This window comes from Telopea speciosissima, chromosome 11 (genome assembly GCF_018873765.1).
Source record: "Telopea speciosissima isolate NSW1024214 ecotype Mountain lineage chromosome 11, Tspe_v1, whole genome shotgun sequence".
Taxonomy (NCBI): domain Eukaryota; kingdom Viridiplantae; phylum Streptophyta; class Magnoliopsida; order Proteales; family Proteaceae; genus Telopea; species Telopea speciosissima.
Genome location: NC_057926.1, coordinates 50,823,142 through 50,849,480, shown reverse-complemented (window position 1 = coordinate 50,849,480; position 26,339 = coordinate 50,823,142). Strand labels below are relative to the sequence as shown.

Below are 26,339 nucleotides of genomic sequence, written 5' to 3'. Positions count from 1 at the left end.
AAACTAACTTGAATTCAGTGGATTGTAAGTAATGGGCCCAACAGAAACATTATCCGGATATGTGATTCTATTGAGACTTAATGTTATTCAAGCTCACCCCTAGCCTGCTGTTCAGTATCGACTGACCTAGAATTTGGATAGTATCAAATTTTTTTTGAAGTATCGACTGACCAATACTCATTCCGATACTGTGCACTAAAACCATGACTGCCACCACATCGTCTCCAAGCTTTCAGAAATTAACAGTAGCTGCAGTAGAGGCCCTACTCGCTTCCGATCAGGGGGTGATGCAGGGGATGGAGAGAGAGAGAGACTCTAGTTGACCGTACATCTATGTCAGCCTTTTCCCATTCTTTATTTATAGCACCAAACTAAACTACCACCAAGGTAAAACTTATAAATAAGGTTGTTTTTTTTTGGTAGAAGCATGAGAAAATTTTAATAAGAACAACGTGAATTGCACATGGATGAAGTTGAACATAACTCCAAGATCCATGGATCGGAATTTGGTCAAACTGTTGTATGTGCATGTTACCAACAGTGCCTTCCTCGCTAGGGAGTCAACAACACTATTGACCTCCCTAACAATATTTGAAAATGAACAAGAAGTAAAATAGGATGGCAAATGGATCGAAGATATCATCCACTACAGATTTTACTTCTAATGGCGGACTATATAACCCACCTTAGAAATAAGACACCAAATCTCTATGATCCGTCTCCACCAGTAAAATCTCATATCTTTAGCAACTAGGAAAATTAGAAAAAGAATATAACAAACAATACTTTATAAACTTATAATTACAATACCACGAGCAAACTTTAGGCTAAATTTTTTAGACAGTGGAAATCAATGACCCTCCACTGATAAGTCACGATGCCAACTAGAGATCCTAAGATTACCTGTCCACTATAGATCATAAGAATGATTTAATTGATGGGAATTATGAGTATTTTTGTAACACCCAAACTCGTTCTGAGTAGTTCGGGTGACATAATCATTAGGTGGTTAATTTTATAAATTAAAACCCAATGATTGCTAATCTGGTAATCTTCCCCCGTTAAAAAAAACTCCAAAGATGAGAAAATATTTAATAAATTAAGGGGAAAGATTTTGTACATGATCGTGTAAATCGTGTACATGAGAGGGTCTCTCACAAAAAGTTGGAAAAGTCATAAATACGCACCCATTAATTAATGCTTTGAAACTCCCACCCTCTCACATACATGGTTTACACAACCGTGTATGAAACCTTTTCCCATGCAAAGAGGATGTTAATAGATGAAGAAGAAATGCAAATAGGATATTAGTAGATGAAGAATTTTTTGGTAGAAATTAATAGATGAAGATTGTTTCTTAGAATTTAGTTACCATATCTCCCTCTTATTAGGAAACCATATATATATATATATATATATATATATATATATATATATATATATATATATTCTAACTTCTTTCTTATTGGTTCTCTCTCTTAAGATCTCTCCCCTCTCTCAGCCCTCCACGTTTTATTTACTTTCTATTTTTATCCTGATCTCTTTCTTTCCCTTATTTTTATCCCGAGGGGGTGAATGTTCACATACATGAACATATGTGAACGATTCACAATCACATTCTTATAAAATAGATTTCATCTAAACAATTGTTCAAATACGCTCACGTACGTGAACATTCCCTGCACACCTTCATCACACCCTTCCTCTTATTAGGAAACCGAATAGATTCCAACTTCTTTCTTGTTGGGTCTCTTTCAATCTCTTCATCACATCATTCCTTATATATTCCAAATTCTTCATTAAAAGACCTAATAAGATCTTTATAATCTTATCTCAAAGTAGCCGCTCCTCTTGTTCGGAGGTATTTGATTTCGACTCCAATCGATTCTGTCTCAGTCCGAGTCCTCGAAGAACGCTTTAGCTACCCAAAGTTACAGAAATTGGAAGGCAGAGTGAAGGTTCGTTGTTCCTTTCTTTCATTGGCGCTTTTCTATGTTTGATATTCTTCTATCTATTATTCTCCATTCTATTTTTTTCCTCCTAAACCGGACCTAATCCTGGCGGCTATAGTTGGTATTACGGAGTACACAATAAGATCAAGAGGGTAAAGTAGGGATTTTAGCATATTCTTAAACCCTAATTCTTCTTCAAATGGAAGACCACGAACAAGTTAAGGATCATCATCAACATCATCTACCTTCAGAGATTATGTCAGAAATATTGTCAAGGCTCCCCATAGAGTCTCTTATGCGATTCAAGAGGGTTTGTAAAAACTGGTTCAGTTTGATAGAAGAAGAAGACCCATCATTCTTTCAATTGCAGCTTAACAGATCAAAGGATCGACCACACCGTATAATTCTTTCTGATGAAATCTACTTTCCATCAAATAAGTTATTTTTGTTGGACAGAGGAGATAAATAACAAAATTATATGTGGAAAGCAAGGGAAATTGTGTTGGAGTATACGTGGACGGATGGGGAAGAAGAAAATAAAATGGATTTCGCTATTTTTAGGTCTTGCAATGGTTTGCTCTGCATGGTTTCTAGGTTCCTTTTTGGATGCTGCAGTTTTTTTAATGGTATATCCATATGCAACCCAATCACAAAAGAGTGCGTGATGTTGCCAATACCAGGTGGGCGCTTTGCTCAATGTGGTAAAATTGGTTTTGGTGTGGATGATTCCACAGGCAAAATACAAGGTGATTCAAATGCTTACCAAAAAAAATCACCATTATTATTATTATTGTGATGATGATGATAAAGTTGTAGTGAAGTGTGAGATTATTACATTAGGTGAAAGTTCATGGAGAGAGATAGAGATCCCTTACTGTTTACAAAGTAACTCACACATATGGGCGGCGAGATGGTATTCATGAATGGGTCACTCACTCTATTGCAATATCAAGAAGAAGAAGAAGAAGTCCACCAATACTCATGATTCGTGGGAGATAATCATCCTTGTGTTTGATCTCCAAGATGAGAAGTTTCGCACTATAGACTTCCCTCTTCCGTCTATATTAGATCATCAGTTGTCAGAACATCATCATGAATTCAGACTTATTCCTATCAAGGGTTACCTGGCCTTGTATCATTATGAACCTGATCAGTTCCATGATGGATCACCTCTCATTCGTATCTGGTACATAGAGATTAACAAGTCCAAGGGTATCGAGTTGTACCGATGTGATCGTATTCATTTGGAATCTGTGAAATGGCCTATTTTCAATAATTATTCTGATCTCGTGGGTTTATTGAGCAATCACATGCTCTTTTACAAGTTGAGTGTCTGGTGTTCTGATTGCAGTTATCATCCCTCCATAGATTCAGAGAGGGTTAACCGTCTTTTTGTCTATTGGTTAGAGAATAAGCAATTTATTTGTACGTGTTCCATTGTCTGGAGCAATTCCATTACAGTTCCAAGCAAGAAGTTTTGTTCCAAGCCTTGTATCTCCTATTTTTATTGCTTGTGGTGGCAAGTCAAAGAAAGATAATACTACTAGCTACTACAGGTCCCAAGGGTTACACATGGAAGTGGTGGGCTAGCGACTCCTCCTTATGGGAGTTAATGGATTCTTGCCGGTTCCACCCCACCTTTAGATACTCTTTAAGTTGTCATTGCCGTCCAAATTATTTGGACCTTGATTTATATTAGATTGTCAACCATGTAAAAACAGGATTTCTTTGGTGGTTCATTCATCGTAATATTGCACTATTGGTGGAGCATTCTGATGATCACTCTTTCTTTTCCCCTATGGGTAATCTTTAACATGCTTGCACAGCTTTTTTGGCCAAGTTTACTTATTTTGTATGTAAATTACTCTTGGAGACTTGGAGCCTTCTTGTCAAAGTAATGAGACTGAGAAATTTCCCAAGTATGTGTCATGTCGATAATGAAAGAATTTTCTGTGAATAGGAACTGCTCCATTATAGGGCAACACTCAATCACTCTTTCATCGCGGAATAAGAAGACGATTTCCTCCAATCATTGCTACACCTAGTGGAATCATTAGATCTAATAATCTACACAACTTTGACAGAGGAAATAATAATTGAAGTTTCAACTTACCTAGAATGTGAATAATTTTTTTTTTTTATAAGTGACATCAATTGATTGGAAAAAGAGAAAAAGAATGCGGATGTTTCCATTGCCACCAATCCACCATATCGTTTCGAAGCTCTCAGAAATTAACAGTAACAACAGGAGAGGCCTTACCCGCTTCCGATCAGGGGTGATGCAGGAGAGAGAGAGAGAGAGAGAGCAGTGCTACGTTGAATGCAGGAAGGGGGGAGAGCATTGTAGAGGGCAGAGGTGACGGGCTGGGAAGGAGTGAGAGGGATGGGGCGGTTGGGAGGAACAGTAGAGGATGACGGGGAAGGGGGAGAGATAGTTGCAAGAAAAGAACTGGAATTTCAACATTGTTGGGTCTTGCAATGACTTGTTGTGAATGATTTGTTGCCATGGATTAGGGTATGACCCTTTTTTATATGGCACATTTATATGCAACCCAATCACAAAAGAGGTTGGGATGTTACTAGCAGAAGGTGGGAGTTATTTCAATAAAAGTCTAATTGGTTTTGGTGTGGATTCTACTGGCAAGTATTATAAGGTGATTCGAATATTTATGGAAAGAGATTCTTATGTTGATTTGGTTGAACACACAGTGCAAATGGTAGTGTTTGCGTGTTGGTTGTCATTGTTGTACGTCAACATAGTGCATGTGTTGTTGTTGTCAACGCAGTACATCTTGGTGCAATACAGATATTGTCAGTGATTCCAATTTTGATCGATCCTGATCGTTGCTTCCTAAATCGGGATCATGTAGATCAGCCGGGCTGGGTGTAGTTTGTCCTGGCTCTGGCAGGGCTAGGCCGGGCCGGGCCTGGCCTGGGTTGAGGCCTCGGCCCTAGCATGGCCAATCCAATGTATATATGCATGGGCTGTGATGGACTTTATTAAGTAGGCTTAATAGTGTATCATAGTGGCGAATATAGTAAGTGGGCTTAATAGGTGTATCAAAGTGGTGGATATAATAAATAGACTTAATAGTATATCAAAGTGGGCTGTGATGGGCTTTGTTAATTACACTACTCAATGGGCCATCCATCATGTTATTCAAGGTCAATCAAGGCCAATCAGGTACCGGTCGCGTTTAGGGTATGCTTGGCCTGACAAGGTCGGGCTGGACTTAGGTTTAAATTAAGGTTCCTAGAATTGGGCTAGGGTTATGGCCAAGTCCGGCCCAGCCCGGCCTGTTGACACCCCTAAATGAATGGGTTATAAAACAAAGGATATAGGTTGAATGGGTTGTAAAACAGAGGATAATTAGATTTTGGTGTGCGAGGGCGATGGCTGCCGCTATGAAATGCGGAGCTCTTCTTCTGTCCAGCAAAACCTGCTGCCAATTTCAGTCCACCCTCACCAAGCCCTCCTTATTACGACATCTCCTCCTCAGAAAACCATTCTCTCCTCCGCTTATCTCCTCCGATCGGTATTTTTTCTGTTCATCACTAAAATCATCAGATGCAGATTCCAACCTCGCCACTTCCCCTCCAAAACCAGATTCCTCCGTGGATCCTCCACCTTCAGAACCATCTATCCCTCAAACGGAGCCCATAAAGAGCTTGGTAGATGCGTTGGACATCAGGGTTGGAAGAATTCTCAAAGCCTGGAGACACCCAGAAGCTGATTCGCTTTACGTTGAAGAGGTTGATGTTGGAGAGCCTGAACCCAGAACCATATGCAGTGGTCTCGTCAATTACATCCCTCTCGACCAAATTCAGGGCTTACAAGTGATTGTTCTTGCCAATCTGAAACCCAGGAACATGCGTGGGATCAAGTCGAGTGGAATGCTTCTCGCTGCTTCTGATGCATCGCATGAGAACGTTGAGCTGCTCTTGCCTCCAGAGGGTTCGGTCCCTGGTGAAAGAATCTGGTTTGGAACGGAAGAGAAGGAAGCTCAGATTGATCCTTTGTCACCTAATCAGGTTCAGAAAAAGAAGGTTTGGGAAGCGGTTCAGCCTCGTCTCAAGACCGATGAGTCTTGCGTTGCAGCTCTTGAGATTGATGAGGGTCAGGGGTTGCATCCCATGCGGACCTCTACAGGTGTGGTCGTGTGTCCAACTCTCAAGAACGCTCGCATTTCCTGATTTAGTCCAGCGCATTAACTGGGATTTCCAATTTTATGTTGTTACCAGGGAAAACTAAATGTTAGCTGCTCTGAGTTTTGGTTGATGAACCCTTTCAATTGATGTAATTCTCCCCAATTTATGTTGGAAATGAAAATTTTGTCACCTGTCTTTGTAGATTCAGTAATTTGTTGATGAAGTTGCTACTGAAATTCATGGTATGGTGTAAACAGAATATGATTCAATCTGATTAAACCTTAGAAGAGACTTTGAATTTATATTAATCTTGGATATTTCTCGTATAGATTATAATATCAAAATATATGGATGAGCTGAGTTGGGCTAGAGGTCAGTTGACCTACTCAGGTCCTCTCGCTGAGCTCGATCCCAAGAGCAATGTCGACGAATATGACATATAACAAGAAGAAATACATAAAACCAAGGCCTCTCTAATGAGTGACCCTATAATGCAGCTTCAGGGGCACTTGGGTCCTCCTTCCTTGGTCTTCCAGTTGTTGTAGCAAGGGCAGGTCTGCTTGTTACCATAAGTACCAGGAGGAACACACAGACATTTGGAGCAGCATTTGAGGCAGAAGAACATACATGGCTTCTTATGTGATGTGGCTGAGCAACGATATGTACACCTTGGCTTGCAATCTGTAAAACCCAAGTTTCATTAGCTCACTAAATCCATTAATGGCTTCAAACTCGACATGGGTACGAAGTTTTTAAGCTAAAAAATGTGCTCAATTGCATGAAACCATACCTGATGAACGGAGCTTTGCACGGCCGTAACACTGTAAGCAAAGAACAAAGAAAGATGCAAGAATCAAGAACAGAACTTATTTGTTCACCCACTCGGCAATGTAAGCGAAAAAAGAATGCAAGAATGTCTCATTGTACCTCTGCAACATTGGACAATGCAACTAAAAGAAGCACAAATAGAAGCAGCAATTGAAAATTGTATTGACGTCCTGCCATGTCTGTGACTGATTTGCTTCTCTTAGGAATTAGAATCTCTTTCTCATTCTTTATAGGGATTGAAGGATCAATCAAGCACTGAGGATGCGTAGTTTGTGGCGTGAAAAAAGGGTGCAAAAGTCCTCTAATGGCTCAAGAAAAAGAGAGCGATAAAAGCGGCGTGTTTGTGGAGTGATTTGTTGGGTTTGTCTTAGTACTAGTTGAGTACATTTCATGTGCTTCTTCTCTCTGTGGTTTCATCCTTTACATGTCTTATTTCTTTCTAATTTTTTTAGTACTTGAGTAACGACTTGTGATCTCCTTTCTCATTTCGGTATTGAGAATATCTAATCAAGTACACTATTTGGGTAAGTAAAGAACGTGAACACCACATGGGTATCAATCATATACTTTGAAAAGTGGGGCAAGGAGAGCAATCATAAACCTATTCATAACAAGCTTTACTAAAGCTAAGCTTGGAGATTAACAATCAATTAGTCACAACTTAGCAAAGGATCGAATTTTCTTCCACCCATAGATTTGAAATAAGAAGGGTATTTCGGACCTCTGTGATATCAATAGCACACGGGAGTTAATGATGATATTTACTGTTCTAGGAGTCGAATAGCGTTAAGTCATTGTTGATGAAAAGATTCTCTCTAGGTGATGAAAAAATTTCGCTTCTAGCAAAAAAATGTTAGCATGCTAGATACTTTCGAGGCCACCACTTCCTTTATAATAATCTGACTTTGAAAGTGGGATCTTGGATTTGGAATAGTATACTATCAATAAGAGATGATATTCTTAAGTTAATGTGTAAATGTGTTAAGGTCGGGGGCATTGGGGGCCTTGGATTCAAGATACCTCCCTCGATCTTGCTCACCTTACCCTTCTTTTTCCTGTTGTGAAATGATTTAATCCCCAACTGAGAGAGTGAAATCTTATCTATTGCACCACCTTTTTCCTCTTTACCCTGCATCCCATATTTTGAAGATTAACCTCTCTTTTGAAACTACATCCAAGATGGTTGGTTCTGCCCTGATATTAAGAGGGATATATTTTGGCAAAATTTGGAGCTTTCCACTTTTCCAAACAGTTGGAGCCACCCTCTCATATCTTTATTTTTTCTGAGAAAAGTTCTAGAGTCCTAAAGAGTCATCCTAAATTTCAGATTTTTCTGTGGAAACTCAGATCTGGAATGCTTCCTTTCAAATCTGTTTTATTCAGATTTTTCCATGTAAATGGCAGCTTTGCATTCTATTCCAGGAAGTCTGAGTCTCAGTGGCCCTTAAGTTATTTTTCTCATGTGAATTCTCTAAAAGAATTTGAGAAGCTAGCCCTCTTGGATTTAGATCGAAACTACTATTTTGTGAGCTAGATTCCAATCAATTCTCAGCTTACCATCTGTGGAAGGCAATCAATCATTGGAATCTTTGGAATCACATCTTATTTCATTTGGGCAGCAAGAAAAATGTGTACCTTTAATTGAGAGAAACTCAGCCCCATCAGTTTCATGTCCAGTATCGATAAGTGGGCAAATGAGTTGGGTTTTGATTCAGGATCATCAGAGGCCAGAGCAGAATCAGTGGGAGAGAAAAATGTAGAAGTGTGGTTTGATGTTCAGCTTGTCCTCCAATTTCTTAAGAGGGTGCTAGTCACTGGCCTTTGGGACATCTATCCTTATGATATTTGATCCTGTGAGTTTTGTTATGAAGTCCAGAACTGATGTTTTATTAGCTCACCCTGACAGTTAAAGCATGTAGATAGTAATAGACTTAATTTTACACACACAGCCTGAACTATGTACTTTATTTAACTCTAATTAATGTTAGGGGAAGGGTTCAGAAGGGGTGTGGGTGTAGGATATGCTATTGGATCAGAGACACTGTTCCCTTGATGTTATTCCTTTCTTCTTTTCATCAAAAAATCATATACTTTGAAAAGAAGAGAGTGCAGGAGAGAAGAAAGAAGAAAGCATGTTTGGCTACAGAAATAGTTTAATTTGTCCTATAAATGGCAAGACCTTGGGGTTGATGGGAATTGGATTACCCAGTGATCCTACCCAATGGAACGAACCTTGATTAATAGGTCTGTGTACTGATTCCACTTCAAGACATATACATGTGCAAGGCTTCTGACACTATAGAAATTATCGGAATCACATTTCTTCTCTTACATTCTATTTAAACCATTCACATTGCTAGAAATATTCCAATTTCCAGATTAAAATCTGGCCATCCTGAAATTAATGAAAATCAAAATTAGTTCAGAACATGCTCTTTATGAAATGATGGCGCAAAGGCCAGGCACTGAATACCACAGAGGGGATAATGAACTCAAACTATATATGAGAAGACTGCAGTATACATACCAAATATATGAAACGACGCAGGTGATAAGGCCATAAACAAAAATAGTGGCCAGGGAATTTCAAATCCATAATGGAACCAAAACCAATGTGGTGGTACTTCTCCAAGCTATGGTACTTGCCAACAGCCAAAACCGTTGTCTCTGTATTCAATACGCATCTCTTCATGTCGGCAAAGTTCTCAGCAAATGAAGGGCTTGCATCCACTGTGGCCCTTGTGAGAGCACAATCCGTCTCAAGGCTGGAACAGCTCCGGCAGCTATGATGGCCGAATGATTCTCACTGTCCATGCTGAGGTTGTACAGTATTGCTAAGCTGGCTTCAACAGCCCTCCCACTTCCTTGTTCAATGACCTTCACTAGAGGGAAAATCCCTCCCTTGGCAGCAACCATCCTAGTGCAATCTACCACTCCTTCAGATATTATTCCATTAAGTTCAACAACAGCAGCTTCTTGTGCTTCTGGAGAGAATGAGGTCCCCATCTGTTCAATTAGTCTTGGAATTGTCTGATAAAGAGTTACATCCATGTTGATTGGGTTCTCAGGATCTACATGGGTACCAGATAAAGACTCGAGTTTAACAAGGCACGCAGCAACCCAGTCTTTATTGTGAAGAGGGATATTTGACTTCAGTACTTTGCGCAACAATCTTGTGATATGCATTGAATTGATGGCAGGAAGAAACGGTTCAAGATCCAGCAGCTTAGTTAGCAACCTGGATGCTGCAGATATTGCAAGACCAGCTTCTTCAGCTTCTACGGCACCTAGCTCTGGCGACTGACTGTCTATATCATCTTCCATGCCTGCCAAAATATCAATTAAGGAAATACTCCAGGTTTTGGAAAAAAAAATAGAATATGGAATTGAAATGTATGTCTAGTTCATATTCTAAATGGGTAAATGATGAAATTAAAGTACAAGGCATCCAAGTACTACCCATCAACATGAGAACTTGGTCCCATCCCCCAATCCCCAAACACCAAAAAATTGAAATCAAGGCAGTGCTTGGTATAACTTTTCATTTCTCGTTTTAGGCCCAAAATGTATTGCTTGGAACAGTTTTTCATTTCACATTTCAGGAAATGAAAATAAAAATGGAAAACAGATCTAGACCAGTTTTTACATTCTCAACCTATCTTGAAGAAGGCAGTCGTGCTCCTTCCCAAGTCCTCGTCCATGTAATTGCAGGTTTAGACCCGATTTACATTTTCGTTTGACCATTTCGGTGGTCAAATGGCCATATTTTGGCTTGAAAATTCATAGAGATTCTAATTAAGCATCCCTAAACACAATTGAACCTTTAGATTGTTAAAAAAACACACTCAAAATGTTAGTTTGGTTTCATACCCTAGGTTGGCAGTGTACGTCGTACCTTTCCTGTATATTTCTCAGTGATAGCCTATGTTACACATAATTTAGTACTATAACATACAAAAATAAATGAAAATTAAAATATGCAATTGCAAGTCACAAATGGAGAAAAAAAATATTTAATTATTAAATGTCAAAATATTACAACATCATAAGTGTACACTCAAACAACCCATATCATATGTGAAACTCAAAAGCCCCATAACATTCCTCCTATTCTCCTACTCTATGTCAATACCAGAGAGTTTCGGACAGGCTCGAAAGATGAGGAAGATTGCTGCCGCCAACAAAACCGTTCCTCCGACTCGATCACAAAAGAAGTCCATGCCATGTTATGTCTGAAAAAACGTTCAAATTCTATCACATCATCAACACACTCTACCTACCCCAACCACAGATATAGATCACCAGGTCGAGAAGATGATGCAAACGAGCCTCCACTGTAGCTGCTTGGTGAACCAGGCTAATAAATTGTTGGGGGCCTGGGAATTAAAAGATGCCAAACCCTCTTATTGATCATCATGAGTAGTGCGGAATGAAAATGATTAAAAGCCATGCTAATCAAACCCACTATACCCACCATACTCGATACTAGATGTGTCTATGGGAAATGATAGAGCACGCCACTATCCCAGCTGACCAAACCCACCATATCCACTACTACCTTCCATACTAAAGACTCCAAATGTGCCAGACAAGGAAGAAACATCTATATCTGTCAACACTGTCATGTTCCTCATCTGGTATGAATCTACAACGCGGGCCCTTTGGAATAATCTACATGTGTGGCGGCACGACACCATGCCATCCTGGGTAGCAAGATCAACTGAGTCTCTCCTTTGAATAGGATAGGATCCAGCTCTAACTCCAGCTCCGCCTCCACGGCTCCACCTGTCTGGTCATACTCCTCTCAAAGGCTCACAAATCACCTTCATCACCACCACCATCATCATCATCACCATCGTCATCTCCACCATCAGATGGCAACAGCGTGCAAGAGTGGCCACTAGAATGCAACTACTCAACATCCTCATCATCCCTACCAAAATGGAACTCAAAAGGCCGGGTGTCTATGTGTGGACTCGACCCTCTCTAAAAGACATGCATTCGCTAACATCAACACCCATCTGACTATCAATCTTAGGGCTGGGCCTACCACCGGGCTGATCCATCACCGGATCACCATGATCCCTTACCCACTTGTACAGAGGATCTTCCTCATCTGACTCCACCTGGAAGATATTGTTGAGTTCAATTAGGACTTTGTCATTGTCCATCAACTCCATCCCTATGCATTTGTGTTACATCTTCAATCTCATGTTGTAGTGCATATACACCAATTGCTCAAGGCGTTTATGACCCAATCAATTTCGCCTCTTGGGGTAGATGAGTGAAACCATACTCCAATTGCGCTAGCATCCAGATGCGAACTTGTCTGGGAGAGTACCTTAATTGCTACCTTCCTCAAGTTATGTGAATCTCTCCCATAAAGCACCAAACATTCACCTATATTAGAATATTCTTATTAAGTTGTTGAGCTTTGATACATACATACATATATATATATATATATGAATTGAACAAAGAAACTAAGTTAAATGGACTCATACACGGCGGCAAGTCCCTAGTGCATCCTTGAAGGTCTTACACTGTGTCCATTTCAAACATTGATACGTGACATACATCAACAATAGTCTTTAAATGGGATTAATTGCATTGATTGTAAAAAACTTAAGAAACTACAAGTATACCTCACCATTGCAAGCTGATTGGACATCTAGGTTCGGCTCCAACTTGACCACCACATCCTACAATGCATCTATCAAATCTTGATTCATCCCAAGTCTGTGATTGTATTGGTACTTGGGATTTAAATAGTATGCTGAAAATAAAATAAAGCACTAGTCAATGCTTACGAAATTATAAATGGAAAGCAATCTGACTTACTTAGTATAAACTAGAAGTCAAAAACTCATCATCCTTATGTAGTGGATGCATAAGTTACCTCTCCCAACGATCTTGAACTACCTGGATGTAGCTCCTACCACCACATGGTATCGACGCTGCCATGTGATTCTTCATCAACTCCATTGCCCCATACTAGTGTGGTAGGGTAGGCTTCTCAGAATCAACCATCCGTAATACCTTCACCATTAGCTCAAGTAATATGACAATCTTCTTCATGTTGTGCCAAAATTGCTCACTAGAAATGGTCGACAAGGCTGCTGTACCCCCTAGAAAACCCACCTCCCTCAAACTAAACCACTCTTCTGAGGCAAACATATATTTAAGTCTTACCTTCTTTGCCTCAAAGCTCTTTAGGGCAATGTAGTTAGTGGTGAATCAAGTGATGCCCGGCCTAACCAAATCCTCACCATACTTGGTCCTCAGTAGTTGTAGGGCATATCTATAACTGTACACAAATGTGATAACTTGTCTTGCCCTCTCAACCACATTTCATACCAATGTCTTCTTCCTATGTCCTTCAACATGACGTCACTGCAATGGGCTGCACAAGGGGTCCAAAACAGGCAGTATTTTTTGTTGTTCATCAATCTCTCTCCCACATTCTAGAAGTTACTACCGTTGTCCATCACCACTTGGACAACGTTCTCTATCTCTACCTCTTGAACCACCCCCTTCAACAAATTGTATATATTTGAATCCTTTTTTTTCCTTTGATGCATCAATAGACTTAAGGAACACGGTCCTCCCATCACAATATACCATAAAGTTGATGATGGACTCTCTAATAGGTCTAGTCCAACCATCACACATCACAATTACTCCATAATCTGACCATATTCCCTTGAGGGTCTCTATATACTCCTCTAACTCCTTCCTCTGCAGGGGCAGATACAAATTCATCAACTCATAAGCAGTGGGCCCATTCACTCCCTCCCTAGCCCTCCCTACAGTGTCTAACATGTTCTGATAGTAGAGTCCCTCAGTAGCATGTATTGGGATACTGTGGTAAAAGAACCACTTCGACATGGCATTCCAAACCTTACCCTTCCAATCAAACCACACTTGCTTTAACTTTCACTGTCTACTAGTTTGAGTTCTGAAAACTGCAGGATCCTGCTCAAGTATGTTGATAGCATCATCATCGCTGTCTACTAGGGGTGGGGATTGGGCTCCCCTCACATTTGTGACCTCCTAAAGGGCAACTCCATCTACTTATGTTTCTTCCTACCCTGTGCAAAAGAACCATTAGGACCCACCTCTGCTGCAGCTACTCTAGAAGAACCAGCTCTTCCCCAGAACTCTGTCTCTCATGCTCCTACATATGTGCAATACGGCTCGCTGTCCTTGCCAACCATATCTGCCTCGCCACTACCTCTGTTTCCACATCAGCAAGGCACGAAGTCCTCCTCAGTATCAAAATCAGAGTCTAAGTCCTTGCTCTTACCTCTGCCTGTCTCTCCAGAACTGCCTCGTCAAACTCTTCTGTTGCCCTCCGCTTATCTAACTTCCTTTCCCTGTTGGGACTCCACTCCCCCCCCCCCCCTTCTTAACCCAATGTTCGTATCTAAACTACTATAATTCTGCTGCTCCACATTTTGTGGGCCCTTAATACTATGTTTTTACCACACAAAAAAAAAATTTCTTCACTCCTCCCTTCATAAGGGTAGCCATGGCCTTCTGCACCTCGAGAGGAACCCTAGGGCATTTGGTCACATCCCTATATACAACAACAACAACAACTCCACCGACCAAATGCCACTTCGGTCCAATGGCTCCACATTCCATGATTTTCCTTCCATAATAATTGCATTGAGACTTCTTACCACTCCCAATAGATACACCATGCCTCCATGCTATGCCACCCTTATCTCGTCCATGACAGCTATGATGTACTCTTCTTACATTGTAACAACAAAAATGTCACATTATTAAATATAGTACAACACATAAAGCATTATTTTGTGTTGAAAAGACAACAATGCTTTCAAAATTTCTCCTTATTTTTCAAACCAAAAGAGAACATTTTTTCTGAATTTTTTTGAATTTTAAAAATTTATGTTCTAGTTTTTCAAAATTTAAAAAAATGTACTTTTTGTACGATAAAAATACAACATCGTGAGGCCATAGATTGGCCAACGGTATCGACCAATTTCAACCAGCCCAGTTTTGACCAGTTTCGACCAGCCCATGACATGTTGAGTGATTCGACCGAAACATGGGAAATCTCGGTCTCAACCAGCCTGAAAACCGAGATTTAGAACCTGTTGACACTCATTTCAGTTCAACCCAGGTTGAAGCCGAAAAGTTTGGTATATTTCGACTGAAGCCACCGAAATTTTGAACCATGGACAATATTAATGCAGGAGGACAAATGCCCCTGTTAGATCTGAAACTTGCATCGGCAAAATCAGATTTGATCTAGAATCTGCCATTTATGCATGCTTCGAAGCTGATGAAGGTAGCTTTATATCTCTGTGAAGAGGGCATTAGTACTATTAGAAGGCTAGATGGATCCCTATCTTGAAGATGCCGAAATATTGAATAACACAGTTAGAATAAAAGGCAAGAAGAGATGGTCCGCTGGATGAGAGAAATATCGAACGCATATCAAAATTCATTATAATCCATTCTGCAATGTATTATAACCAAATGAATTTTTCATTTTAAGTAACTGATTTCATATAATTCATTTTATAAGATGAACATGAGGAAACGATGAATGGAAAATGAAAAGTAATGGCAAACGCTGCCAAAATTTTAAATTAGAGAAAACAAAAGAAGAAAAAAAAGCAGCAAGAATCTAACTGGAAATAAGAAAAGATTATTTAAGCCATCTTTCATGTTCATCTACAGAAGCATAAACCAATAGGGTGAAGGCTTTAAATGGGACCATAAGGGTGAAGGCTGTTAAATGGGACCTATTGTGGATTCAAGTGTTCAACTATAGCAGGACGGAAGTGGACTGAAGGTTAGCGTGTTATCAAACTCTAATATAAAGCAGGCAGTTTTATGGTTTGAAAATTTTAATGGACATCCATCCAGTTCAATGGTTCAAAAGATAATATTTCAGTGGCTGAAATTTCTAATCCTGACAGTTAGAGTGGTAAAGCCGGAGCTTCATGGTTCACACAGTTCAACTTTCCAATTTAATGATCAGTTTTCTAACTTTCAACCATTTCAGAAGGAAGACAGATCAAAGACCTAGACCCAATAAATAAAAAAGTTAGCAGTTCAAAATTCTGATTATCCTACCATCAAGACTGCTCCGGTTTCTACAAAATTGCTTCAAAAACCAGGGAAGAATTATGCTCTTCTTCTTTGCTTTCTATGAGCAATACTGTCAAACAAGCATTCTTAAAAGAAAGGGCGTACCCAGTGCACAAGGCTCCCACCACTGCCGGGTCTGGGAAGAGTCATATGTACACAGTCTTACACCCACTTCGCAGAGAGGCTGTTTCCCTACTCGAACCCGCAACCATTAGGTCCCAAGGAACCAACTATATTTCGCAAAAAAATATTAAAACAGCAGATAGGACTATTTTAGCAACTCCACTTCTTCTCTGGCTATGACCACAAAGCTACACCAAACGAACTGAAAATAGTGTTTAATATAAATTGCTCAGTACAAAGATTTTTTTGCATACTTGTTATGCTTATTAGGCAACTATTTCTAAAAAAACATTTTTGGACTTCCCCATGATGCTACAACTGGAACATCTCGTATGACTTGAAACTATGGTACACAATCACAAGATCCACAACCCTAGTCCAGTTTTCACTTGAAATAAATACAAAGATGCTTCCAGATATATATTGAGCAACGAAAGGCTAAGATGCCGACACCTCTTGACTGAATGGTGTCAGTGCTGCCTCACCACAGAACAGGCTCCAGTTCGAGCCTCTAAGGCTGGCATGCCACCGTTCCAAGTAATCCCAACCCCCCCACCCGCCAAAAAAAAGGGGATTCTCTTTTATTTTCATTTGTTCTCTCTCTTAGCTAGACATCTAGTGTATTCTAATCCAATAATATCATTATTGGCATATAAATAAAAAATAAATAAATAAATTGGAAAAGTTTTATTTTAGAGGATGTAGGAGACAACCTTCTCTAATGAAAGAAACTCAGGAGCAGACAGTAACAAATTTCAAGTCTTAGATGAGAGTAGATAATTTCCCTACCATCCAAAAGTGCATGTTGAAAAACAGCATTTAACCCAGATACAATGTCTGCTGCAATCATGGGATCCACGCACGGTTCAGTAATTGCTACATACTCAAGGATGGAAGCAGCTTTTCTTTGTAAATTTGGTGACGAAGTCTTCAGAATCTGAGTGAGGCGAATAATGATGCTAGAGTCCAATATGTTTCCCCTAAGGAGGTTTGCAAGAAGTGCATTGTGTCAAATGTTACAAAATACCAGAAACTCACATCTCAAATATGCTTTTACCAATGAATAAATTTAATGAAGAACAGAAACATAGTGAAACTCATACAATATCATAATCAACATACGGGAGATATTTCTTTCTTGAGAGAAGCTTTCACGTAAGTCATTCCAAACATCCTTAGCAAGGGTGTGAAACATCACATTGGAGGCAATAGCAGGTTCAACACTGTCCCATAACCATATCTTGATAATAGAATTTTCACCCATCCACTCATCATGAGCTGGGAGTGTGGTAGGATCCTTAGGATCGGGATTAGGAAGATCATCAGTAATGTATTTCAGTTTGCCCTTGGCATGCATGTAAGCTTGTACTGCCTGGGCCCATAATAAATAATTTGAAACTCCAGAGAGCTTAATAGTAGTTATCTGTACTTGGACATTGTCCCTTGGTGGTTTGGGATCGGCCATCAAACCAGATTAGGTTAATAGTAACAGCGATGTAGATCGGCTCTTAGATAGAACCAGACTAGGGGTGAAATAACCCACAAAGAGCAGCAGTATGTGCAGGAATAACAAGATTAGGTTTTGATAACCTAAATCAGTACCAGTGTAGTAGCAGCACTCTCGGCAAAAGCAAAATCAGGGTTTAAGGACCCAAATATGCAGAATCAGCACTCCCGGCAGAAGTAAACATAGGGTTTATGAACCTAAATATGCAGAACTTAAGGCACCAGCAGTAGGGGATATTAATCCCAACTCAGATCAGCAGAATTAGATTGTCGAGTGATATTATTGGAGAAGAATAACAGAATTAAATAACTTACCAGGAAATTGGATGGATTGGAGAAGAGAAGAAACCCTGCGTTGTTGCTGTAGAGTAAAAAAAACTAATATCTCTTGAAATAAACGTCAATCTTCAATAAGAATCCATTGAATGGATAGGGAAAATAAGCAATCCTCAAGAAGAGACATATTGGGTCATATGGGATTACCCTGTTCTCTCCCCCGATCGAGATATCCTCTGTTTCGCCCAATAAAGCAATAAAGATTGATTGAACCATCAAAATTTGGAGGGTGGCTGGAGTACGGTAGGGGCAGTGGGAATTTCCGGTGGAGCGGTGAAATGCGTAGAGATCGGTACCTTTTTTTATCTTTCATGATAGATTGGCTTCGCATAAGTAGTCTTCCAAAGTTACCCAAGCTGAGAAGGATCTTCTCCAATCGATCTTACATCTAGATATATAAGAGAACCCTAGTTTTCAATTGAAAACTCCATCTAGGGTTTAACCTGTATTAATATGCAGCATAGGGTGCTGCACCCCCTTAAGAGAAGCTGAGTGAAGAAACCTTCAAACCAGAATCACAGAGGAACAACCAGTTTAAAGGTTGTGCTCTGATACCATGTAGCGAGAGCACCTGTTAGAGAACCAGAACCGAGAGATGGGAGAGAAGGAGGTGAGGAGAAGAGAACTGTCGAATATGACAGCCTCCCTCACATTGTTTTGTGTTTATAATAATAGATTACAGTAAGAAGGGGAATTCCTAATCATGATAGGATTCCAAGTTAACACTAGGAAAAGAAAAATAAAATAGAACTAGAAATAGGACATTAAGACACAGACTCATACTCAAAATTCCTCTGGATTCGATATACTTCAACACATGTAACACAACTCAAAGCTTATTTCCACTAAAATAAGCTCATTTATGTGATTTACTTGCATCAACGGTGGTCATGATGACATTGATAATGACAAAGGTCACAATGATAGTGATGCCTATGGTGATGATTCTGGAGACTATCTAATCATCATCATCATCATATCAATCAAATGAAATGGCTAATAAATTTCAAGTAACAAACCTAGCAGTTAAAGGCGTGTCATCTTGCTTTCCAACTAATCCTGCAGTAGAATTGATACTTGATGTATTTGATGACTTATCAAACCCATTCACTGGTCCATTGAAGAACTGCAAGAATTAAAATAACAACAGGTAAGTCAAAGCAAGCTAAAAGAACTATTAGTACGAAAATAAAACGAGAACTGACTTACCTTCGATTTCATTTCTTTACCGGGGTCTAAAATCCGAGAAAGAATATTCAGAGTCTGCGTTTCCAGAAATTCAGCTGTCAGTACAACCAAGCCAAATTAAAATGGCTTTCCCAGAAAATTTCTCCAAATTGACACAACTGAAAGACCTTTTCCATCAGGCTTTCTGATGTATCTGTGCATTTCAGATTATTCACCAAAGGATGTACAACACCTTCTGCTTCAATAACACGGCAAAGATCATTGCTGCAACAAGAAATAGATAGAAAATTTTATAAGAGGCTGAGAAACTCAATCAAATATAAGGCAGCATTATATTACTTTTAAAATATTAAACGACAAAAAAGAAAATCGTTACATATATATATATATAAAACAGAAAATGTGACACCCCTAATCGGTACAGAAGAGTACTCTATATAAATGGAAACAAGTATCTGAGACAAATTAACAAAATGATCGACCTGATAGAAAGCCGCTCCAAGGCATGAGTTGCAGCCAATCTAACAGACTCACTGTTATGATCAATTAGCCGAACAAGATGCTTAATAGCTCCAGCTTCCTTGAATGAGATACGCATGAGCTCATCGATAGATGCATCAGCAATTGACTGTGCTGCTCTTGAAATGGCAGACACATCTTCAAGTTCAAGAATCAAAACTAAGCGAGCAACACCATCCATCCATGGCAAAAGTGTATATCTCTGATTCATCAAAGACTCTGGCTGAGGTTTCCTACCGTCCTCCAGCTCTATGGCCCCGATACGTGCAAGAAATTGCTGCTGTGTTCTTCCAACTATTGCATTCATCTTTGCTTCCTCTAAGTCAATGTTTTTGTCATGGATATTTAATCCTAGGAGAAGCTCAGAGGCACCATATCTAGAAGGACCTGAAGGACTATATTCAATCTCTGTGCCATCAGGTAAAGAAGGCCATGAATGTGAAACTGGCCTAAAGGACTTATAGGCAGCTGCACCAATCATGGGTACTAGAACCAGACCTTCCTCCACGATAAGAATTCTGTAGTATTCATCCTTTGCAAATTCCAATAATACATTCTTTGCTTCTTTTTTAATGACTTTGGAACCTTCCATATCAGTTCTTAAGAGATTTGCCTGCAGTCAGTCTTCATGATCGTTAGAAAAAGGAATTCCAAGAATCTTATAATCAAGTATTGAAAGGTCTGTTTTTTTGATAACTCAACAAAAATTATCTCCAAAATGGTGCTGATCAAATAAAGAAATCCAAGGAATTCCTAGGGTCACAAAAGCAGAGGATGAAGCTATCTATAATACCCAAATTTAGGTATAAAATTAACCACCTATCACCATTAAAGGGTGGCTACATCCAACGTGACTAGCCAATTCAACTAGAACATAACCAGCTACAACTGTGTTTGGCTTAGATACTTCTGAATTCATGTCAACTTCAGGTTGACAAGAAATGTACTCTCAGTAACTAGGTCACTTTTGAGTTAAACCCATTAAAACCGAACTTGAAACATCTAACACCTTAATAATTCCTGTTTTATTAGTTCCAGGCAATTTTTTTGTCATTTTGTGTTGTTTTGTGTCATGTTGTTCTATCTGAAGACGAATCGTTCAATATTCATTCAAGGAGTCATGGTTGGTTTGACCTGTTCAATAAACAAGCAGTATTCGGGTTGAGACATTTTTCGTTATACTCATGTGCCGACCCAAAACAATCCATCCGCCCATATTACCAACAGAGAGCCTGTTGCAGATAAGCGACTGCCGATACTCAAGGGTGTTTTGACTAAAGCTCAAGCTCTGTGCAGACAGGGGTCAATGCACAGTAAAGCCAATACTATACTAACCAGAGAATACACTTATTCAATCCAATATGTAAGAAATGAGCCTTTAAGAAGAAAACATTATTAATCCAGGCTTCCATCACCCCTTCAAAACAAAATGCACGATTCTGCTATACCTTATCTCAAACTCTCATGAATATTCATACAGAAATCCGAGAGACATTTCAGTATTCTTACTGAAGAGCAAGAGAGAGAGAGAAAGAACAATACCACAGCAGGGGAAAATTTTAAGTTGTTCAATAAGGCTGGCAAGCACTATCACCAACCCCACCAATAATCCCCTCCTATAAAAGAAAGAGCACATGCTTCCTTGCTCTTTTAGGCATACACAGTTTAGTAGCACAACCTGAGCAGCTGTGCTTGATATTTGGCTGCAGAAAAGTCCAAAAAGTATGGACAAGGGGGAAAAAAATAACACTTTGCATCACATCCAGAAATTGCTTTGCTGTGTGGAAGTACATTCAAGCTAAATTAATGCAGTTTCAGTGCTACATTAGGGAATGTTTTGATAGTACTTGGTTATGGGCTTTTATTTCAAATGTTTTTATTTGTAATAGGCTTGATTACAAGGCCCAAATTTTAGGACAAAGGGGGGTGCACTAATTTAATCTTTTAATTTAGTATTAGTAACGGGGCCTATTGGTTCCAAGGATTCCTAGATGGGGATCTTATCTATAGCTGGAGATTTCTGATCGATCTCCTTAAAAGTAGATCAACTGGGGCTTGACCAGCATATACGGAGGATATCTAGAGGAGATCAACCAGAATATTTGGAGAATATTCTGTTGAGAACTTCCAAGATCAAGAGTATATTTAGTAATTTCAAATTTTCAATCTTTCTATGAAACTAAATTATACCACTAATAAAGATTTATATTTCATTAGAATCTCCATCTTTCCAACTTTTCCCTCTACCTTGCACCACATCCATTCCCCTCCCTCTCTTTGGATAATAACAATTTATCAATGAAGGAACAAAGAATGAAACAATGCCCAATAGAGATAGGACCAATTGTTCTTCATCCAAGCTGCTTTTTGTTCAGTCAATCACCTAGTCCAGGATCCATCTAATGGTAACATGATTGGGATTTGGCCTAAGGAAATGGCCATGGTTACAATAACCCCAGTACACCTAGCTATGCTGGACTGATTGGCTATAACTGTACGGAGGAGAGAGTGTGCCTCATGTTTATATGGTTTCCTTGTCTTGTAAGGATGCTATGATGGCCAATGATGTGTTATTCGAAGATCACAAGAGATTGGGATCCATAAAATAGTGGGTCCTGATGCGAACAAGCAAGTCCTTCCGCCCTAGCTGATCGAAGACCACTCTCTCCCGGTGGTCGAGCTGGCCTAAGACCACCCCTGATTTACAACCAGCCTACGGTCGAGCTGATCATAGACCACCGTTGCGCTAACGCCCCGTTATATAGGGTGGTCGTAGATCAGCTTTTCTTGCTGGGTGCGTTAGCACGCTCGTTTATAGTTTGTTATAGAACAAATTGCAAGTTATAAGTGACCCAGACTTATAAATTGGCTTGGGCAATTGCCTAAGGATAAGACAGTGTAGGATGGCCCTCGGCAGGCTCCATCTATGCTGCACAGACTTGCAATCTCAATGCAAGGGGCATGATGGCCCTAAGCAGGCTCCATCTACGGTGGACAGATTTGCAATCTCAGTACAGTGGACTGAGTGTTCACTTGCAGCGGTTTGACAGCACAGTTTCCTTGTCAGGATGCTATGAAGACTAATGTTTTTTTTTAATTGTGTATGATAACAAAGGATAAACTTTTGCTTTAACTGTTTAATTCCCACGAAGCACAGTCTGACTTTTTCTTTTTGACCCTCTGGAGTGAATCTCCTTAAGATGATGTCAAATTAACTTGCAAACACTCAGCAAGTCAGTTCAGCTTTTAGGTAGACCACATCAGCAAACAATTTGGACATTCAATCCATGCACCAACTTAAGAAATGTAAAATAGACTCACCAGCTTTGGAATAACTCCTGCTTCAACCATGATGCTGTGAGTAGAGCATGTCAAAGACAAATTTGCCAATACCCCTCCTGCTGCCTCCTTCACTTTCATTTCTTCATCATCCAGGAACTTAATGACAGTTGGCAAAAGATCACTGTTTGCAATTTTCACTCTAAGCTGCTCATCAACAGATAAATTCCACAAAGTGCATATACTTTGTTCCTTCACCTGCAGAAAAATATTCGAGGAATGACTTGGTTTAAAAGTATCCTTGATAAGTTCCGAGGATGAGATATTTATACATACCTCTGCTGTCAGAGAAGATCGACTCAGAAGACCAGTTATTTCTTCAATTGCTCCGCTTTCAGCTACTGAGTCTCTGTATGTATTAACTGAAGAAACAATCCGTAAAAGGCCTGCAGCTGCTTCACATGCAGAACTGGAATCTGATTTGAGAAGGTTAATTGTAAGATTGATGCAACCACGGAATTGCATGATTTTATCAATACAATCTTTTCCCCCTTGAGCATATTTCCATAGAGCAATTATTGCCTGCTCTCTGTCAAGAGGATCATTGTCTAGCCCAAGCATCCGAACAAACAAAGACAGATACCCATCTCCAGAACTAGGAGAACTTGTTTTAACTGCCTCAGTTTCCTGAAATTAAATTTTTGTTCAGATAGAAGAAAAAATATGAAAGCACCCTCAAAGAAATTCTAGGAATTAAAGACAAAATTAAAAATTATGAGGTGCATTAAGATAAATTAAACATCCCCATCATTTGCAATGATCAGGTGGAAGAAATAAAGAGGTTCACATTTCATTTCGTACAATTAAAAAAAAATCATTTTGTTGTATTAACCAAACCTACAGTTCCTCACTCAAGTTAGAATATGAAAGTAGCCTTGTTGATATCATTGATTTCTCTCAGATTTGAAGTTTATTTAGGTAAAATGAGCACATAATGAAGAACACCATATTGAACAAGAACAGGTCCCAACACAATATAAATAACCAATGCCATTTCAATGATACTAAAAATTAGCAGTAGGATCTGCATAATTAGAAGTATTTAATTTGGCATAGAAAAATAATTAGTGAATTAGAGTCATCCTCAATGGACCAGGTTTGATCATAATTCACATTGTTATAAAAGCAATAAATACAAACCTGCCCCAAAGGTCTTACATCAGTTTCTCTCGGATAATTTTACTGCAACTTTCTTAACTACATCTTCTATTTACGAAGAAGAAGAAAAACTAAATCGTATAAAGTAACTTTGCAATCGTACTGCATAATATGACAGCTTTTCTCAAGATGAAACACTACAATTGTCACGCAAAAGCAATTGTAAGAGTAGATGTAGGTATAAAAATAATTTGTGGGGGAAAAGTCGTGTAAATCTTTTCGTATTTGGATATTGGTGCTTCGAATAACATAAAGCAATTATCTACGTTGGAGGGACGAAGGAAGTGAGGTGAAGGAGAGTTTGAACTTACAGAAGATGGAGACACTTGTGGGGAGGCGTCAACGGACCCAAATCCTTCGCTACTGGCACGGGTGAGTAGGAGATGCGAAGAGCGGAGCTTGGGATTAAGGAGGAGACGAAGCTGAGGATAATGAGAGAAGGTGAGGATGGAAAGCGTTGGGTGCTTTCTTCGTCCTCTTGTTCGGATTGAGAGTTGAAGTTGGTGTTGTTGCAGACTTGGGTACTTGAACTTGAATCCAGGTAGAATTGTTGAAGCCATTACCAATCAGCAACCAAAGGAAGGGGAAGAGCAGAGGAGGGAGAGGGGCGAGTGGTGGATTTTAGTTTTCGTAATTGCAACTTATAAGGTTCTAGCCTTTCTAAAAACACTCACTTTTTTTTCTTCTTTTTGGTAAAATTTCTAGAAAACACTAACAAGTCACAAGCCACAAGCCACAAGCCACAAGCCACAAATGAAACGGAGAGAAAAATCAGAAAATCAACTGGCCCAGAAAAGAAAAATATACAGGTTTCACTTTTCATTTTTTCAGGCGAACACATAACGGAATGACCATATTACCCTGATAATACATTATACTAAGGGGTGCAAGTTTGGCTCTGTCGGCCCAAACCCGCCTTGAGCCCGAACAAGGCCTGGGCTGAGACATTTGGCCCTGAGGGCGGGTCAGGCCTGAAAATTTCTGGCCTTGAGTCTGGGTCGGATCGGGCTAGGGTTGAGGCATCGGGCTAAGCTTGACCTGACCCAGCCCGATCCTGATTCAAATTATACTATAAAATATATATTGATATAATATATACATTATAAACTTTAAACGTCACCCACATTTTTTTTTTATATAATATACTATATATGAAGACAATAAGTGATATAATACATTTTATTATAATGTTATTTTATATAAAATTGATAATGTTCTTCCCGACCCATTCCAACCCATGTATTTCTTTCCCCCTCTCTATGATCAGGGCCAATCAGGGTCAGCTCGGCCCGACCCTGAGGGCTGGTCAGGGTTGGATTTTTCTGACTCTGAGTTAGGGTCGGGTTGGACCTGGGCCCAGCTAAGGGGACTTAGGGTTGGGTTAGGGTTCTATAAAGCCCGGCCCAACTTGACCCTGTTGCAGCCCTACTGATTATAGCATAGTTGGAAAAGCAGGTTTTCTTATTCGATTCCCATTCAAGACAAGTTATATTTATTAAATTTTTTTAGGGAAAAAGATCTCTGTTCGTGAGTGTGGCCTACACTATCACTCCCATGAGTAGGCCACACTCCTAGACAGAAAACTACTTCCCAATTTTTTTAATACAGTAAATATGTATAAATTAGTAAAATCTCAGAAAAATACAAAAAAAATATATAGAAAAAAACTAGATAAAATAATGAATCACATATCAATGCATTTTGAGTTTAAACCATTGAACAAGAGAAGAGAATCGAAGAGTTGAGGGTTTTTTACTATTTTAGAATACTGATTTAATATATTATTCAACTCAAATTCTAAGATCCATTTTTGTAGTTTTAAAAAAATTACTAAACTTGTCGAGTTTGTCATGATTCCGATAAAAATACCAAGTCTTATTTGACTCAGACGATTTATAGTCCAGTCTCATCATTCTTTACCTTAACCTAGTCTATACGTACACAACTATTGATTAGGGTTTCCAAAATTTTTACGATTCGAGTGACTCACCCCAATCAAAATCCGATTTTGCATTATAGTTCTAAGAATTTCTAATTTGTTACTTGGCAATTTTTATTTATTTTTTATCTAAATTTTAGATGTGAACTCGAAATCCAAAAATTTGGGCCTTC

The 26,339-nt window shown here is 39.3% G+C and overlaps 3 protein-coding genes across 3 annotated transcripts; 1 reads left to right on the top strand and 2 right to left on the bottom strand.

The window, feature by feature from the left end:
* Positions 1–5,306: 5,306 nt before the first annotated feature.
* LOC122646429 (tyrosine--tRNA ligase, cytoplasmic) lies at positions 5,307–6,308 on the top strand. Its single transcript, XM_043839978.1, has one exon. The coding sequence runs from the start codon at positions 5,346–5,348 to the stop codon at positions 6,144–6,146; it is 801 nt and encodes a 266-aa protein (XP_043695913.1). The 5' UTR covers positions 5,307–5,345; the 3' UTR covers positions 6,147–6,308.
* A 97-nt stretch (positions 6,309–6,405) lies between these two features.
* Positions 6,406–7,157, bottom strand: LOC122646290 (protein RSI-1-like). The gene is made up of 3 exons (XM_043839822.1): positions 7,029–7,157; positions 6,892–6,922; positions 6,406–6,782 (listed from the first exon to the last, which is right to left on the bottom strand). Exons 1-3 carry the CDS (start codon positions 7,104–7,106, stop codon positions 6,601–6,603), a joined length of 291 nt encoding a protein of 96 aa, XP_043695757.1. The 5' UTR covers positions 7,107–7,157; the 3' UTR covers positions 6,406–6,600.
* A 2,357-nt stretch (positions 7,158–9,514) lies between these two features.
* Positions 9,515–24,858, bottom strand: LOC122645816. Its single transcript, XM_043839186.1, has 9 exons — positions 24,539–24,858; positions 23,346–23,696; positions 23,052–23,267; positions 19,694–20,343; positions 19,379–19,475; positions 19,233–19,286; positions 19,043–19,149; positions 16,971–17,161; positions 9,515–10,255 (listed from the first exon to the last, which is right to left on the bottom strand). Exons 1-9 carry the CDS (start codon positions 24,785–24,787, stop codon positions 9,618–9,620), a joined length of 2,553 nt encoding a protein of 850 aa, XP_043695121.1. The 5' UTR covers positions 24,788–24,858; the 3' UTR covers positions 9,515–9,617.
* Between the last annotated feature and the right edge of the window lie 1,481 nt (positions 24,859–26,339).